General features: G+C 41.1%; 1 protein-coding gene and 1 pseudogene across 6 annotated transcripts in view; one reads left to right on the forward strand and one right to left on the reverse strand.

The window, feature by feature from the left end:
* Positions 1-18114, forward strand: part of si:ch211-130h14.4 (uncharacterized) — a 383330-nt gene extending 365216 nt beyond the window's left edge. For all 6 annotated transcript variants that reach the window (XM_068044838.1, XM_068044843.1, XM_068044842.1 and 3 more), the window contains 4 exons: positions 2454-2511; positions 10815-10981; positions 14840-14951; positions 16272-18114. In XM_068044838.1, coding sequence (XP_067900939.1) covers positions 2454-2511; positions 10815-10981; positions 14840-14951; positions 16272-16325 — 391 coding nt within the window. In that variant the 3' untranslated portion in view covers positions 16326-18114. The remainder of the gene's footprint in view (positions 1-2453; positions 2512-10814; positions 10982-14839; positions 14952-16271) is intronic.
* Positions 6313-10194, reverse strand: LOC137376664 (guanine nucleotide-binding protein-like 3 pseudogene; annotated as a pseudogene).
* Positions 18115-19452: the final 1338 nt, after the last annotated feature.

Consider the following 19452-nt stretch of genomic DNA (forward strand, 5'->3'; position numbering starts at 1 on the left):
AATTTATTCACTTCAGCGACTTATGCTTGGGGATCTTTAATTTTGGAACAGCAGTTCCAGTTGCTCACTTATCTAGATACTGGAAGAGATGGACTTGTCCACAGAAATCAGATTTTCTTTGAGATTTTAACAATCTTTTTGAAAACAAAATGCAGCATAAACGGCTATGATTTATATTTCTACTTCTGGAAATGTGCATGTTTAAATGTCAGCTGAGGATAAAATTGGGCTCAGCAGTGACGACTTCCACAAAGGAATTTTGGACACAAAATAAGTTGCCATATGATGGCCCCTTCCCCATGGCAGTGGGATGGGAAATGTGCAAGAGAAAAAAACTTTGAATTGTTCTAATTATAGACAGGATATTCGGGACTAAGATCAGCACTATCTTGTATATATTACCATCGTACCGATTTCCAATCCTAGGATCTCTTTTATTTCACATTTAGTTCTCGCTGTCTCCAAGACAATGGGCTGGATTTTAAGAGCCCGCTGCCGTGATTGGCGGCGAGCTCAGAAAATGACAGACCACACATGCGGCCGCACGTCAAAGAGCTGCTGCAATCTCCCGCGCAGCGGCTCATTTCAATAGCCAGGGCGGCCTGCCCCCCCCCCCCAAATCACGTGGAGGGGGCGGGCTGTCCGTCCCGGCAATGGCGCAGCTGCCTGTACACAAGCAGTCGCACCATTTTTATAGGACAGCCAGCCCTGCCAGACAATTTGAATTTTTAAAGCAGTATTCCCCCCCAAATTTATACAATAAATTTCTAACGCCCTTTCCCAGCCCCAATAACAATTACATTAACTGTTTGCCCTTCCCACCCCCAAAAACACTTACCTTTTAAATCTGACCTCCCCCCGGACTGCACAAAGTTTAAAGTTTACCCCTTCCCAACATCCCTGCACCCATTATATTTATTTGACCCTGTCCCCTACCCCCCCGCACTGAAAATCTTAACTCCTCCCGCCTCCCCACCAGCATCACGCCGCCTTTCCCCGGACAGGGAATTAAAGGTGCGGGAGTGCCGGCCACCGCGCCAAAGATCACGGTGCACCTGGAGGATTTAAAGTAAGTTGATTTAAATTTATGCATGTCAATAATTTAAATATTTAAATCCAAGTCCCGTTGCCCAGCAGCGGGGGGTCGCCACGGAGCCTCGCCGCTGTCGGGAGGATTGGGCCAGGCCCTCCCGGTGTCGACCTCCGTGGTGGACCTCTGCCGGAACAATCTGCTGCCCCTCCTTCCGCCACGGAGCCCGATGTAGTGGGCTTGGTAAAATCCAGCCCAATGGGTCTATTCTCCACATAAAAATACACTTATGCATTTTAAATATTCTTCTGAAATCATAAATAATATGTATTGTGCTTTTCTGCAATAGCTGCTGTTCTCTGTTCCCTATACAATGGGCAAGAGAACAGAACAGGGAACTAGCTCTTAGATCCTTCATTAATGCTGCTCTGAAACTGCCACTAAGAGCAGACCAGGGTGACTCTGCATACCGTTCAATCCTCGCAACTTCCTTTCAAGAAAGTGCCTGGCCTTAGCTCCACACTTTCCCCTCTGTGTTGTTGCAAATGTCAGGAACTTACTGAGTCAAGGATTGTGGGCACAAAGCCACACCTTCCTATTGTATGACAACATGGTCAAACTGCATCACCATGCCACCACCTTAGTCCAATTTTGTAACTCTAGGATTCACTCCCTAAATTGCTGCACCTCTCCATTTTTTTCCCATCCACCCTCCTCAAAAGCATACTAAATGGCATAGGAGAGAGTAATACCGTATCTTACCACTGGCAATATCTGGTACCTCTGTCTCAGCTTTTGGTCACCAGTCCTAACATCTCCTCCTTTGGGTCGATGTCAGTTTTTATTTGATTACGTTCCTGTGAAGCATCTTGGTATGTTTTATTACATTAAAGGTGATGTTGTTGCAAAGTAAACATCTGTGCCTTTTGCATCTACAGTGGAATGCACATTTAGTTTTCTTTTTGCCAGTCCGAAGTATATGGAGGTAAATGTGTGTTTGCAAATTATAGGTCTGGTTGATTTAATTTGGTTTCAACTTAGATCAAAATGTATTGAACTAAGATGCACTGCATTTAAAAAAAAACTAACTGCAAGGTTAAACTGAAGCCGACAGTGTATGATGCAGAGTGTTTGAATTTTAAATAATTAGTTAATAGTGAGACTCCTTCTGTAATGTTTTCTATTGCCTACACATATGACTGCACAATGATTTTTTGCATTGACCTTATGGAGCCAGCTGATATTGTACATATAGGGATACTGAAGTTAGTTGGACAAAAGTAAATAAAAATACTTTGCACAGTAAACAAACATAAGAAAGCTTACTTAAATGGTGATTTATATTAACATGTACTGTCTGTTCAGTAAGCTATGATGTCAATTTTATTTCAAATTTGTTTTTCTCTGCTGCTACATTGAGCAGACTGCTTGAGAGAAGTGGCCACTTCATGGAGTTTGAGGAGCCCAGCATCCAAGATTTGGTAAGTAATCAAACCCCCTTACATTGCACTGTTTGTCTTTCCCAATTCCATAACCACCCAGACATACATCTGTTTTCCATTAAATCATCTGTAACTACTATCCGTGGCATAATTGAAAAAGATCTGGAAACAATAGTCATAACCATGCCTAGCAGTTCTATCTATGTTAACTACATGACCGTCAGTGTTACACAAATAACACAGATATCCAAACTTTAATGCAGACTATGGGGAATTATCTCATCCTTGCAGCATCAGATTTCCTTTGCAGCTTCCAACACAAATTTATTTTTAGTATATCGTATTAAAGATTGTTTTATAATAATGACTATAATAAAACTTTTAAAAAGGTACAGTAACATGGGGCTTTCTCCAACATCGCGTGGAGTGAAAACGTATTGGTGATGACTTCTTCTGTTTGATCTTTGGAACAAAATCATGAACAGAAGTAAAATAATGAAAAAATACATAGTATTTACAGCATTGAAACCGGTCATTCCACCCAACTGATCCATGCTACACATGATCTTCCTCCCACTGTATTTCACCTAACCCTATCTGCATATCCTTCGATTCCTTTCTCCCTCATGTACTTATCTAGCTATTTGCTTCAACTACACCAAGTAGTAGCATGTTCAACATTCTCAATACTGTCTGGGTAAGCAGGTTTCTTCTGAATTCTTTTTCAGCTTGACTAGTGACTATCTTATATTTATAGTCCTACTTTTGAACACGCTCACAAGTGAAAACATCATCTTCTATGTCTAGCCTATCAAACTCCTTCAGAGTATTAAAAACCTCTATTTTTTTTATTCATTCATGGGATGTGGGCTATGCTGGCCAGACCAGCATTTATTGCCCATCCCGAATTGCCCTTTTGAAGGTGGTGGTGAGCTGCCTTCTTGAACCGCTGCAGTCCATTTGGGGTAGGTATACCCACAGTGCTGTTAGGAAGGGAGTTCCAGGATTTTGACCCAGCGACAGTGAAGGAACGGCGATATAGTTCCAAGTCAGGATGGTGTGTGACTTGGAGGGGAACTTGCAGGTGGCGGTGTTCCCATGTATTTGCTGCCCTTGTCCTTCTAGTTGGTAGAGGTCACGGGTTGGGAAGGTGCTGTCTAAGGAGCCTTGGTGCATTGCTGCAGTGCATCTTGTAGATGGTACACATTGCTGCCACTGTGCGTCGGTCGTGGAGGGAATGAATATTTGTAGATGGGGTGCCAATCAAGCAGGCTGCTTTGTCCTGGATGGTGTCGAGCTTCTCGAGTGTTGTTGGAGCTGCACCCATCCAGTCAAGTGGAGAGTATTACATCACACTCCTGACTTGTGCCTTGTAGATGGTGGGCAGGCTTTGGGGAGTCAGGAGGGGAGTTACTCGCCTCAGGATTCCTAGCCTCTGACCTGCTCTTGTAGCCACGGTATTTATATGGCTACTCCAGTTCAGTTTCTGGTCAATGGTAGCCCCTAGGATGTTGATAGTGGGGGATTCAGCGATGGTAATGCCGTTGAATGTCTACCGAGCGTATCTACCCTGAGGCACAGTGTGGCTTTCGAGCAGAGAGATCGACCATTGACATGCTGTTCTCCCTTCGTCAGCTACAGGAGAAATGCCGCGAACAACAGATGCCCCTCTACGTTGCTTTCATTGATCTCACCAAAGCCTTTGACCTCGTCAGCAGATGTGGTCTCTTCAGACTACGAGAAAAGATCGGATGTCCACCAAAGCTACTAAGTATCATCACCTCATTCCATGACAATATGAAAGGCACAATTCAGCATAGCGCGCCTCATCAGACCCCTTTGCTATCCTGAGTGGCGTGAAACAGGGCTGGGATCTCGCACCTACACTGTTTGGGATTTTCTTCTCCCTGCTGCTCTCACATGCGTTCAAGTCTTCAGAAGAAGGAATTTTCCTCCACGCAAGATCAGGCGGCAGGTTGTTCAACCTTGCCCATCTAAGAGCGAAGACCAAAATACGGAAAGTCCTCATCAGGGAACTTCTCTTTGCTGACGATGCTGCATTAACATCTCACACTGAAGAGTGTCTGCAGAATCTCATCGACAGGTTTGCGGCTGCCTGCACCGAATTTGGCCTAACCATCAGCCTCAAGAAAACGAACATCATGGGACAGGATGTCAGAAATGCTCCATCCATCAATATCGGCGACCATGCTCTGGAAGTGGTTCAAGAGTTCACCTACCTAGGCTCAACTATCACCAGTAACCTGTCTCTCGATGCAGAAATCAACAAGCGCATGGGAAAGGCTTCCACTGCTATGTCCAGACTGGCCAAGAGAGTGTGCGAAAATGGCGCACTGACATGGAACACAAAAGTCCGTGTGTATCAAGCCTGTGACCTCAGTACCTTGCTCTATGGCAGCGAGGCCTGGACAACGTATGTCAGCCAAGAGCGACGTCTCAATTCATTCCATCTTCGCTGCCTCCGGAGAATCCTTGGCATCAGGTGGCAGGACCGTATCTCTAACACAGAAGTCCTCGAGGTGGCCAACATCCCCAGCTTATACACCCTACTGAGTCAGCGGTGCTTGAGATGGCTTGGCCATGTGAGCCTCATGGAAGATGGCAGGATCCCCAAGGACACATTGTACAGCGAGCTCGCCACTGGTATCAGACCCACCGGCCGTTCATGTCTCCGCTTTAAAGACGGCTGCAAACGCGACATGAAGTCCTGTGACATTGATCACAAGTCGTGGGAGTCAGTTGCCAGCAATCGCCAGAGCTGGCGGGCAGCCATAAAGGCGGGGCTAAAGTGTGGCGAGTCGAAGAGACTTAGCAGTTGGCAGGAAAAAATACAGAAGCACAAGGGGAGAGCCAACTGCGAAACAGCCCTGACAACCAATTTTATCTGCAGCACCTGTGGAAGAGTCTGTCACTCTAGTAATGGCCTTTATAGCCACTCCAGGCACTGCTCCACAAACCACTGACCACCTGCAGGCGCTTACCCATTGTCACCTGAGACAAGGAGGCCAAAGAAAGAATGCTGTTGTATGTCAAGGGGAGATGGTTAGATTCTCTCTTGTTGGAGATAGTCATTGCCTGGCATTTGTGTGGCGCGAATGTTACTTGCCACTTATCAGCCCAAGCCTGGATATTGTCCAGGTCTTGCTGCATTTCTACGCGAATTGCTTCAGTATCTGATGAGTCACGAATGGTGCTGAACATAGTGCAATTATCCGCAAACATCCCCACTTCTGACCTTATGATTGAAGGAAGGTCATTGATGAAGCAGCTGAAGATGGTTGGGCCTAGGACACTACCCTGAGGAACTCCTGCAGTGATGGCCTGGAGCTCAGGTGATTGACCTCCAACAACCACAACCATCTTCCTTTGCACTAGGTATGACTATTAGGTCACCCCTGAGCCTTCCCTTTTCCAGAGAAAAGAACCCCACCCTTTCTTAATTGTTATAGTCTCTCACTTCTGGTATCATCCTTGTAAGCCTTTTTTACACTTTCTCCAGTGCCTCTTTTTTTTGTAATATGGAAAGTAGAACTGTGCACAGTACTCCAAGTATAATCAAGGTTTGATACAAGTTTAGCATAACTTCCCTGCTTTTCAATTCTATTTCTCTAGAAATGAATCCCAGTGCTTAGTTTTAATTTTAATGGCCTTTTAACTTGTGTTACTACTTCTAATGATATGTAAATGTGTATCTCGAGATTTTTTTTTTGCTTAGCAAAGTCATTTAATGTCTTATTTCCCATACATCCTTTACAAGTTATAGTACAATTTTTATTACATTCAAACATCTCAAAGCTATTTTAGAGAAATGTTTGCTTTTGATATAAACCCATTCATTGCATTATACAGTCCAAATCTTCCATTGCAAACAACCAGTAACAAGCCACCCTACAGTGAACTGATTGGCATTGCTGATGGATCCTCACATAATCAGTGTTGAAGTCATATTCATCCTCCATTGGTTTTTCACAAAAATGTCTATACTGATAGGTTTTTGGCTAGAATCAGCTATTTTCTCTGATTCCAGTTGCCTTTTCTTGGAGGGTGCTTCCATTCGTTTTACTTGCAACATTTTAGCTCTTGGACATCTACATGTTTGCATCTAATTTTCCATTTCTATCTTGATCTATTTCAACATATTCTGCCTCTGAATTTTCTTGGTCCACTGAACTGTCACCTTCCTCCTCATCCACTTCCTGATCCTGCATTTCCTCTCCGACATTGTCCTCTTCAATTAGTCCATTGGTTGGCCCTGTAGATTGGAATACTATACTACTGGCCATATTAGGGCATCTAACAACTTTAAGTGTATTTTCATTGCCTTTAGTTAGTTCTCCAGTATTAAATCCTTGTTTTACTTCATCCACAAGGTTTGCAGTTATGTATGTGGGTAGTTTGTGTATGATAACTAACCTTTGCCCCAGTCCAATTGTAAAGAATCAGCTTGGCTGCTTTCTCAACGCCAGGGATCCCCCCTTTCTTCAACATGCTCCTATTCCGAGCCAGCAATGTTAAAAATTCCAGTGATGTTTGAAAGTCTGGAACGTTATACTGCAACATAACCTGCTGCTTATTGCAGTTCTTCAGTATTAGTTCAACTACAACCATAGGGTTTTCTAGTGCTTCAATGTCTACAATGTTCCTCAAAGACAATGCAACAGCTGGATTTAACGGAGAAGCAATAATACTTGGACTGTCCAATACTTTGATCTGCTTATCAATGTGTACCTCCTGCATGGATTTTGTAAGACCACTTACTTGTCTCACGTTGCAAGCTCTCATTTTCTTCAAGCTATTAATTATACTGCTTTTCCCGACATTTGGAAAGCCTACTAGACCAACTTTAATGTTTTTTAAATCTTGTTTTCTGCAGTAGCTGCCAAGCAGTTTTTTCACTACCAGCGCAAGTATTGCTATGTGAAATCTCTATACCAGTGTTCAGTTTAGAGATTTTTCTCTGTTCCATTGTTCTGTCTTGAAGCTGTGTAGATGATTTGAAAACTACAATAGGAAATTTATTTCCCAAATATTTCAGCCATTTCTCTGCATTCTCCTTTGGCACCAAATCAATCTTGTTCAGTACAAGGACTAGTTGCTTCTTTCCATCAGATTGCAAGACTGCCTGCTCCACTTGAGAGCATCTATAACCAAGAGGATCTCTGGCATCCACCACTTCCAGAACCACATTTGAGGAATCAAGCACCTTATTCAGCTTGCTGCATAGAGATTTTCTTGGGCTTTTACCTTCCAATTTGGCCACTTTTTTCTGTTGCTTTAAAGCAGCCCTCTTATGTTGCTTCTCATTGATTTCTGGGTCCTTTTTAGCTTCAAGCTTCCTTTTCTTTGCAACTTCTTTCTGTCTGGCAAGCTTCTGTTTCTGCTTCAGTTCTTCAAGGTTTAGTTGCACCACCTCACAGTTATATTAAAATTCATTTGCCATTTACACACCCATTCTGCAAATTTATTAATGTCTTGTATTTTGTCAGTCTTCCAGTGTTAACTATAACCCGCATTTGGTGTCATCCGCAAATATGAAACTCTGCTTCCGATTCTAGAGTCCGAATCATTTATGTAAATTGCGAGCAGTGCTCCCAGCACTGATCCCTGTAGAATATCACTTCTCACCTTTCAACAGTCTGAGTAACTACCTTTAACGCCTACTCTCTGATTTCTGTTCTGTAGCCATTTTGTTATCTATTCTGCTATTGCTGCCATTTTGGAAATAATTAACAATTTCACGAAATATTCCAAAAGGGAAAACAGATCAGGCATTGCCCCTTTAGATTGGAAAATTGCAGATAAAAGATGGGAAAGATAAACTAGGAAATTATAGTCCTATTAGTCTAACATCCGCCAAAGTGAAGTTAATGGAATCAGTGACTGAGTACTTTATTTGAGCTGATTAGAGAAAGCCAATGTGAATTTGTAAAAGGTCTAATGAACCCCATTGAATTTTCTGAGGAAGTAACTAAAATAGTATACAGGGGAATGGCTGTTGTATATGGTGATGTAGTGGTAATGTCACTGAACTAGTAATCCAGAGGCCCAGGCTAATGCTGAGGACATGGGTTCAAACCCCACCACGGCAGCTGGCGGAATTTATATTCAATTAATTAATAAGTTCAAGTGATTAATAAAAAAAATCTGGAATTGAAAGGAAGTCTCAGTAATGTTGCCATGAAACTTTCGATTGTCAGAAAAACCCATCTGGTTCACTAAAGTCCTTTAAGGAAGGAAATCTGCTGTGCTTACCTTACATGTGACTCCAGACCCACAGCAATGCGGTTGACCCTTAACTGCCCTCTGAAATGGCCTAGCAAGCTACTTAGTTGTCAAGGGAAATTAGGGATGGGCAACAAATGCTGACCTTGCCAGGGATGCCCACATCCCATGAAAGAATTAAAAGAAGTTCCAGATGGCAATTAATAAGTTTCCACACAAAAGACTGGCTAAAATTAAAGCTCATGGAATTGAAGACAAATGTTGACTTTGTTAGCAGATTGGTTAGGCAGTAGAAGACAGAGTAGGGATAATGGGTATGACTTTAATTTGGAAGGAAGTGACTTATGATGTCCTGCAAGGATTTGTGCTAGACCCTCAAACTATTCAGTATATTTATTAATAAATTAGATAACAAAATAAATATTCATCTATCCAAGTTTGACAAACATTGGTGGCATAGTTAGTGTCGACAGATGCATAAATTTACAAAGAGACATGATAGATTAAGTGATTGGGCAAAATAGTGGAAGATGGCTTTCAACACAGGTTGAGTGCAAAGTCATCCATTTTGGACTGGAAAATTATAGATTCGAGTATTTTTATATGGTGAAAAGATAGGAACACTGGAGATTCAAAGAGATTTAGGGTTCTACATACACAGATCACTAAAATATAGTAGTTACGAAAAACAATCAAAAAGAGTAATGGAATGTTAGCCTTTATATTTAGAGGATTAGACTGAAAAGGGGTGGACGTTTTGCTACAGCTATACAAAGCCCTGGTTAGATCACATCTGCATTGTATATGGTCTGGGCATTGAACTTTAGAAGGGACTTGGAAGGAGCACAATGCAGATTCATCAGAATGTTACCAGGGCTGCAAGGGTTATGTAATGAGAAGAGGTTACATAAACTAGACTTGCACTCCCTGGAATATGGAAGGTTAAGGGGCAACTCAGTTGAGGTTTTTAGGATTTTGAAAGGAATTGATATGGTAGATGTAGAGAAACATCTTCCGCAGGTGGGGGAGTTTAAGGCAAGGGAACATAATCTTAAGAGTTGATATCAGGCCATTCAAGAGAGAAGTTAGGAAACATTTCTTCATGCAAACATTGATACAAGTATGGAAAGTTCTCCCACAAAATGCTAGTGCAATTAATAATTTTAAGTCCAAGATTGGTAAGATTTATGCTAGCCAAGCATATTAAGGGATATGGAGCCAAGGGTAGTGAATGATGTTGGGATGCAGAGCAGCCATGATCTCAATGAATGGCGAAACAGGCTCGAGGGGCTCAATGGCCTATTCAGGATCCTATTTTATGGTATCACTGTACATAATAACCAGCAAAGCTCTTACCATGGCATTCTCCAAATTATCTAAACTCATGATATAACGCTCATTCAATAGCTCATCTATTGTCTTCAGTTCTTCTAGTTCACTAAAGGCCTGGGCAAATCTATTATGACTCTGTGTCTTCATACTTTACTATTGCAGTTGTTGATGCTACGATTCAGGGATGCTACCATTCATATGAGGGAATAAAAAAGGAACTGTATTATGGGTGAACAGATCTGGGTAGCCATAATGCAACTTAAGAATGGTATTAACTTTGTGCACTTTCACTTGTGCTGGGACAGCTTTCTTACAATAGAATTCCTGAGTGGAGAAAAGGAGAGAGAGCAATACCAAATCTTACCATTGGCACCATCTGGTTGCCAACTGGCCTAGAATGAAGACAAAGACTGGCCTACATGGGATGAGTTACTAAAACAGATATACAGGGATTGGGGTCTCCCTGAACATGCAAGCCAAATTTGGATTTCCCAGGGTCATCACAGCCTCTCAAACTGTTGCAACTGCTATACTCTGCTCCATGCACACTCCAAGCAGGCGCATGCATCCACAAGAGAAATACTGGCATATATCCCACCATTCTGTGGTTCAGACATGCAAAAATGTCTCTTCTGGAATTATGATGCCAATACTAAATAAAACAAAAGTTGCATTTTAAAAATCAGTATTTGTCCCTCAGTAAAACTGCTGTGAGGGAATATTCTAAACATCCAACACCAGTCAGAAAAGCTCTGTCTTTGTTCTAGATCTTTTGTCAAGGGACTGATGGAACTGAAAAGGTAACCCGAAGCCAAAAGACAAGTATTGGTTCTTTCCCAACGCTCAGTCCTGCTCATCTCTGTGAGGAGCCAAACTCAAAGGGTCTTGAAGAGTCTGAAAAACAGGATGATGCTTCTGGAAGAATAAGTGCTGAGTAAGTGAAGAAACCTTTGCTTCCATTAAAGAACTCATGACTGACCAGGTGTTTTTGTCAATTATACATCCATGGTAAGTGTTACATATCCAGATCCATTATAATCTCAGCTCCATAGTCAAATGTTTTTGGGTGGTTTAAGAATAAACTTGCATTTAGAAAGTGCCTTTCATGATCCCAAGATGTGCCAAAGCATTTCACAGCTAATGAAGTACTTTTATTGAAGTAAAGTCACTGTTGTAACATAGGGAAACATGGCAGCCAATCTGAACACGGTAAGGTCCCACACAGGGCAATGAGATAAATAACCAGGTAATCTGTTTTCAGTGATGTTGGTCAAGGGATAAATATTGACCAGGAGCATTCCCGTTCTTCAAATAGTGCCAGGGACTTTCTCAATCCACCCAGGAGGATGGACAAACAATGCCTCAGTTTAACATCTCATCTAAAAAAACAGCATCTCTGACAATGCAGCACTCTCAGTAGTGCATTGACGTGTCAGTCTGGATTATGTGTTTGGGCCCTTGGAGCTGGGCTTGAACCCAGTACCTTTTGACACAGAGGCAAGAGTGCTACCCCTCAACCAAAGCTGACGCCTAGCTGAAATACCCATTTGTTCAGACAAGCAAGTCTGCCCATTATTTTTCCCCCAAAAGGTGAATGGAATAGGCATTTAATCACTGCAAGTAGTTTCTTCCTTAAAATTCCATTTTATCCCTTTAAACTCCCTTGCTCAGGTATGCCAGATGTCCTACAGAATCTTTTCTTAGGTGGCCACTCTTCATGTGAATCTGGGCAGATGTTACCAGGTTATTCAATCACAAAAGACATCACAGCCAAGCCTGATCCTTCGTCACCCGTTATCCAAATTGATGCACTTTTCACTAGGAGTTAAAGGCAACAGTCAAGAACCAAAATCCGAGCAGACAGTGCTTTCTTTTGTCCAAGACACTGAGGTTATTGCAGTATCCCTACTGCCAACCAAGCTGAGATCAGCTAATCAATAGTCTAGTAACTGCCAGAGAATTTCTGATCTACATTGCTTTGTTACTCATGTCTTTTCTCAACTAAGGAAGGCCGTACAACAGGGGGCATTGGCAGTATGGAAGGAAGAACTCTGCAGACAATAGAAGCAAAGTAGTTAATAAAAAAGGGTTGCCTCTAGGATTCCAGTTTTGATTCCTGCTATCAGTTTATACTAGTGGGTGCTGCACATGTCTGAATTAACATCAGCGTGACAGCTACCCAGGGTGAGTAATTCAGGTACTTCACAGTGGCAACAGGAGATCCCCAGCTTTCTGGCCTGTTTGTTTTAAGCTGATGGCAAAGCTCAGATGCAGTTCCATGGGTGCTCGTAGCTCTTTAGAATTCCTCACCTAAACAGCTACTCTTTAGCTGTGAACCTGGGGAATGAAAAAGACGAGCATTTATATAGCACCTTTCACAAACTCAGGATGTCCCAAAGCTTGTTACAGCCAAGAAGTACTTTTGAACTGTAGTTACTGCTTTAATGTAGGAATGAGAGGAGGGCAGCTAAGTATGAAGGGCATTATTAGTATCCTTGCCTGTCTTTCATATCTACTTTCTGGAAATCACAAGCCTGATTAATGAACCGGTCATAGAGTCATCACAGCACAGAAGGAGGCCATTCGGTCCATCAACTTCAAGCCAGCTCTCTGTAGAGTGATCCAGCCAGTACCATTCCCCGACTCTATCTCCATAGCCCTGCAAGTTAAGTTCCCTCAAGTGCCTACCCAATTTCCTTTTGAAATCATTGATCTTCTCCGCTTCCACACCTTTGCAGGCAGCGAGTTCCAGATCATTACCACTTGCTGCCGAAAAATGTTCTTCCTCACATCCCCCCCCTGCATCTCTTGCCCCAACCCTTAAATCTGTTTCCCCTAGTCCTTGTATCATTGCTAATGGGAACTGTTTTTCTTTGTCTAACTTATCAGTACACCTCCATCAAATCTCCCCTCAATCTCCTTTGTTTCAGGGAGAACAACCCCAGCTTTTCCAACCGAACCATGTAGCTAAAATCACTCATCCCTGGAACCATTCTGCTAATTCTCCTCTGCACCCTCACATTCTTCCGTAAGTGTGGTGACCAGAACTGGATGCAGTACTCCAGTTGTGGTCTAACAAGAACTTTATAAAGATTCAGCATAGCTTCCCTGCTTTTGTACACAATGCCTCTATTTATGAAGCCCAAGATCCCATATGCTTTACTAACCACTCTCTCAATATGTCCTGCCACCTTCAAAGATCAATGCACATGAACTTCCAGGTCCCTCTGTCCCTGCACACTCTTTGGAACTGTGCCATTAAGTATATATTGTCTCTCCCTATCCCTTCTGCCAGAATGCATCACCTCACACTTCCCTGTATTAAATTCCATTTGCCACTTGTCTGCCCATTCTGCTAGCCTATGTCCTGTTGCAATTGATTAGTATCATCCTCACTGTCTATCATCCTCCGGTCTGAAAAGCAACCATTTACTACAACTCGCTGTTTTCATCCTTAAGCCATTTTTAAAAATCCAAGCTGACACTGACCCTCCTATTCCATGAGCCTCAATTTTGGTAACCAGCCTTTTATGTAATACTTTATAAAACACCTTCCTAAAATGCACATAGACAACATCTGTTGTATTCCCTTCATGTTCATCAACCTTCTCGGTTACTTCATCAAAAAAATCAATTAGATTAGTCAAACACAATCTGCCTTTTACAAATCCGTGCTGGCTCTCCTTAATTAAGGCAAAACTCTCCAAGTGCTTGTTGATTTTTTTCCCCTGATTGTTTCGAAAATCTTACCTGTCTCTGATGTTAAACTGGCCAGCCTGTAGTTACTAGGAATGTCCTTACACCCTTTCTTGAACAAGGGCGTCACATTTTCCATTTTCTTATGGCAAGCCCTTCTGCTGTTTCCACTCCCACTTCCTTTGGAAACCTGAGATGCAAGTCATCTAGACCAGTCGATTTATCCACTCTAAGCATAGCAAGTCTTTCCAGTACCTCCTGCCTATCAATTTTAACCCCATCCATTACCTCTACCATCTCCTCTTCTACCAATATTTTGTCAGCATTCGCTTCCTTCGTAAACACAGATACAAAGTACTCATATAATAAAAGCAAAATACTGCGGATGCTGGAAATCTGAAATAAAAACAAGAAATGCTGGAACCACTCAGCAGGTCTGGCAGCATCTGTGAAAAGAGAAGCAGAGTTAACGTTTCGGGTCAGTGACCCTTCTTCGGAAGGTTTGGAAGGTGCTGTCTAAGGAACCTTGGTGCATTGCATTGGTGCATTCACTCCCCCCACCACCGATGCATAGTGGCAGCAGTGTGTACCATCCACAGATGTGCTGCAGCAACTTTCAAACCCGCAACCTCTACCACCTAGAAGGACAAGGGCAGCAGATGCATGAGAACACCACCACCTGCAGGTTCCCCTCCAAGCCACACACCATCCTGACTTGGAACTGTATCGCTATTCCTTCACTGTTGCTGGGTCAAAATCATGGAACTCTCTCCATAACCTAACCCTTACCTACATCACATGGACTGCAGCAGTTCAAGAAGGCAGCTCACCTTCATCTTCTCAAGGGCAATTAAAGATGGGCAATAAATGCTGGCCTTGCCAGCGATACTCACATCCCACAACTGAATAAATAGAATTGATATTTTTAAAATCTAAGTTATAGGTCTGTACAATGACCTGTTATCATGGAGATGGAAATCTGTATTTCAAGCAGGTTGTGCAGTACTATTCAACATACTTTACCCACCCATCTACATTTTCTTTGACAGTACTAATTCAATTATTTGCTCTAAGTTTTGTAATGCTTGTTTGACAGAGCTATAAGCCATCAACTCAATGAGCAAAGTCAGAACCAGGTTGCTCCAGTACCTGTGAATGTTTATGTGCCTTTGAACATCGAAGACATTCTCCCAAACAGCCATATTTTGGTGAGTGTATTTGGTTGGAGTAATTATGAATATAGATGACAATACGTCGTGGAGAGATTTGCATTGTTTAGACTACCGATGAGGTATATTAGATAATTCACAAGTGTAATTTTTCCTTTTTGTATATACACATACAAGTGTGTATCTAAGAAAAAAGTATTTTAAAGTGGGCACTGGTAAATAGGCTGATGTACACCCAGGTTCACACCACTTGTGGGATCACTTTGGCAAGAGGGCACCTAGTATTAAAATAAACACTTTTTTTTGTTAAAAATGAATTAGCTTCAGAAAGAGACTGTTGCCATCAGATTCCATAATTCCTCACTAATTTACAATCAAAGTTACTGTTTTACAACATGTACCAAGAAAAGTTTTAATTCACAGTTATGCTTACACCATCAATGGGTCAAATCTTTATTCAGAGGTGCATGGAGTTTTCAAGTTTCTTACTGCATTAATCCAAAAGCAATATGTATTTGTTTTTCTGGCTCTATCGCACTGCACCTTTATGTTCTCTTAATTCTGCATTCTCAGTTTTCCATCTTCAAATGTTCAGATATGGACACATGTTGATTCTAATGATCAGATATTCAAATTACTCACCACTACTTGTATGTTTCATTCCATTTTATACTTTATTATTTTATTTCTTATTTTTCTCTGTAGTTCTATGAAAAACATATATTACAGCACTCTCCTCTGGTGTCCTAGCTTATACTGGCTAACTAAACAGTTCATTTACCCCCATGGATATTTGGTGACGGGGGGCAAGTATGTGGGGAAACCCAAACTTTGTATTTCATTCACCAGTGTGAAAACCCATGTTCATTCTTTATATGAATCTCAGGGCAGGGGAGGAGTCTTGCCATGGTTTTACCTTGATGATATGCTGTTTAACATTCACACAATATTCCAATTTTTAGTAGTACTGTGATGCCACTATCAATAAAGGAAAAGCGGACTTGCAACAGGCCCCAGTGGGGACTATTGGCAGACTACAGGCAAAAATGAGGCAATGGCACTGCCCTCTTAAAGCCCTAATTCAGAACACAGCAGCTTTAGAATAAGTAGACACATGTTGTTTAACTCTACACTTGGGCTGTGACCCTATATTTTAGTGCTAACTGCCCACAATGGATACCAAAAGAATTTTTAAAAGTGTTCTATTCCATCACATTTTACCAAAATTATAGATAAAAGGAGAACTCTTATTTGCCTCACACTGGTATATACATGTGTTATAGTTCTTAACATATATGATTGTAAAGTAAATAAAGCAAATAAAGATGGTGTTTGACTTACGATAATTTTGACTTTTAGGAAGCCAAACGTCCCAGCAGTCTTTGGATAAACTATGCAAACACAGGAATTTGAGAGAAGCCGAGGGGTCAGAACAGCCCCTCAGCACAGAATATTCTTGAGGACAGCATCAACTATTTTAGTAAACAAAGGAAGTAGTGAAGGATTCAACTGGATATTCAACTGGAAATATGACTGATTACAAATCTACTTATTCTAGTGTCAGATAATAGCTCAAACCCATTGCTGACACAGTCTTTAAATCCATAAACTTTAGTTAGCAACTTATGTTGTACCAGTTATTACAAATGGTTACCTATTTTTAGTAAAAGAGACTAAAAGTAGTTTGCCAAATAAAATAGGTACAATGTTTTTTTTTTAAAGAGTTAGGAGATCGAATCAGCTTTGCTTTATTTTATATACTTAGAAATCACAAGCTTAGGCGTAAATGAGAACAAAGTCACTGTAATAGTATTATCTATCATAGTTCCATAAATATATTCAAAATGTCAGTTATTGCTTGACATCATGTAGATGTGCACATCAGATTGGTTGTAAGAACAGACATTGTTACAATGCATTGTAATATTATCGACAATGTGCAGCATGTTACTGTCTTTTGAAATGTGTAAATACTGAACATATAGCACGTCTCAAGTTCCATTTTATGCACAGGGTAATATTACCACTTCCAAGCGTCAGAATTTAGATTTCAGCATTTAGTTTTGTATTCTTGACTACTTCTGTGCCCTGAAGAAAGTCGACCATCCTTCATTTAGCTCTATAAAGAATTAATAAATTGCAAGTGTTAAGTTATATTCATGACATACTTTTGCTGTCATTTAACACTTTACACTGATGTAATAACAGACAAACATAACTCTTGACTGAGACAGAAATAATAGTGAGTGGGTAGGGAGAACTAAGGCACAGGCTGGAAAGAGCAAAATACTGCTGGAGTTTAGATGAAACCACCTATTTACTCATCGTAATCTTCCTGCTGCTTGTTCAGCTAGTTATCCTGTTGGTTAGAGCACTTGCTTGCAAGATTGGCAGCAACAGATTAGCAAGAATCCAAAACTCTAGCAAAAGATCCCATTATCAAGCCAGAATGACTGAGCAATCATCAATAGCACGCAGTACTAACTCCTAGCTCAGGTTTCAGATTACTGAGTGTCAAGAAAGTGGGCTTGGTTACAGTCACCCATTGCCAGGCATATTATCCTGGAGCCAAAGAGGGGATATGCGTGGAAAGTTCTTTACGCAGAGGGTGGTGGGTGCCTGGAACGCGTTGCCAGCGGAGGTGGTAGATGCGGGCACGATGGCGTCTTTTAATATGTATCTAGACAGATACATGAATGGGCAGGAAGAAAAGAGATAGGGAACCTTAGAAAATAGGCGACAGGTTTAGAGAGAGAATCTGGATCGGCGCAGGCTTGGAGGGCCGAAGGGCCTGTTCCTGTGCTGTAATTATCTTTGTTCTTGTTCTTTGTTCTTTATCCAGCTGACCTCTAACCCTCACTAATAGGAAGGAAGAGGTACCCACTTGTAAGCAACCTAAAACAGTGAGTCATTGTTGAGCACTAACCTGTAAGGTTATTCGAGTTCTGGCTGACCTCTTCAATAGTCTGAAACAAAATAAATAATTATGATGGATTTGAACACTGATGCCTGAAACTTAGTGATTAGAAAATCTCAGTTTGGACGATCCACAAGCACAGTAACAAGGAGTTTTTTTTTTACTAATACAGTAAACTGTATAGATTGAGCTAATGCAGCATGTTGGGGAGGAGGTGGAATTACTCCCAAGCTGCTGAATTCCTGCTGAAAATACCACAGCAGATACCAATCATCATTTCCTACAGGGAGGGGAAAGGAAAAGGTGGTAGTAGAGTTATCAATGGGCCACACAAATCTCATAGTAACCTCTTCATCTTAGAGGCGGAGCCCAGGGTGCAGGTTGCTTAACTCAGATTATGTATAACTGAGAAAAATGGATGTTGTTGGGGTGGGGGGGGGCAGGGATAAGGGTGTTGAAAAAGGTCACTTCAGTCTCTCAAAGTCCGAAGAATTTTAGTTCAGAGAATTAGCTTCGTTTCAAACTCTGATATAGACAACATTCAAAACAATAAATCCAGTTATTCTTGCAATAATAATAGATACAAATTTTTTGTGAATGTCAAAGAATAATTGGGTTTATTTGGTTTGCACTAAGTTAAGATCAGCTTTAAGCGCAAGAAAAGCTATTTTTCTGTTTGCACTGAGTAAATATTAGCTTTACGTGCAAGGAAAGCCATTTTTCTTTTTCCTCATACATGTCGGCTAGATTATTGCAAGATGGTGCAATGTTTTGTGCCCTCAAGTTTAAAAACTTTAATGGTTTTCAGCTAGAGAATCCAAAAGCACTCCCAGAGCAGAGTTGCATATTGCTGCAATATACTTAATTCATCACAAATAAATGGGCTCGGTTTTCCTTCTCGTTACCATTCCAATTTTTGTAAAATGCTAACAATTCAACCGATTTCTCTGATCATCATCAGATTACTGTTTGTGGGAGCTTGCTGTGCACAAATTAACATTTCCCACACTACAACAATGATTACACTTCAAAAAGTACTTCATTGGCTGTAAAGTGCTTTGAGACATCCAGTGTTCATGAAAAGCACTATATAAATGCAAGTCTTTTTTTAATTTCCAGGCATCACAATGATTGAAATTAATAGGAGCCCAGTGGCGAACATGATGGTCAGTGTTGCTTAAAGTAAATTAAAAAATAGTGGCTAAAAAATACAGATGTCCATATAATAAAATAAGGGCCTAATTGGTTTGTCTAGTTATAACTGATATTGTATAAACTAGATAAATTGGCCTAGGTTTTCCATCATCATGCCAATAGGAATCCATTTATTTAATCAGATACCCTCTGCCTTATTATAAAACTTAGGCCATTAGGTCTACACAGATTAGTTTGCCATAAGTCGATTATACAAGGTATCAGTAATTGATTCAAAATATATTTTAAAAGCCAAACAAAAACACAAAAAAACCTATAGATTCCAAAGTTAAGTAGATGTGGGAAATACTTTGATGCAGTTCAATGTTCTTTCATAGAATTTCTAATGCCGTACCTTGTTGAAAGAGACAACCATTTGAAGGACAGCTTGGAGTGAGAAGTTCATTTGCTGCAAATTCACCAACTCAT

The sequence above is a fragment of the Heterodontus francisci genome, chromosome 13 (assembly GCF_036365525.1).
Source record: "Heterodontus francisci isolate sHetFra1 chromosome 13, sHetFra1.hap1, whole genome shotgun sequence".
NCBI classification, from domain to species: Eukaryota; Metazoa; Chordata; class Chondrichthyes; order Heterodontiformes; family Heterodontidae; genus Heterodontus; species Heterodontus francisci.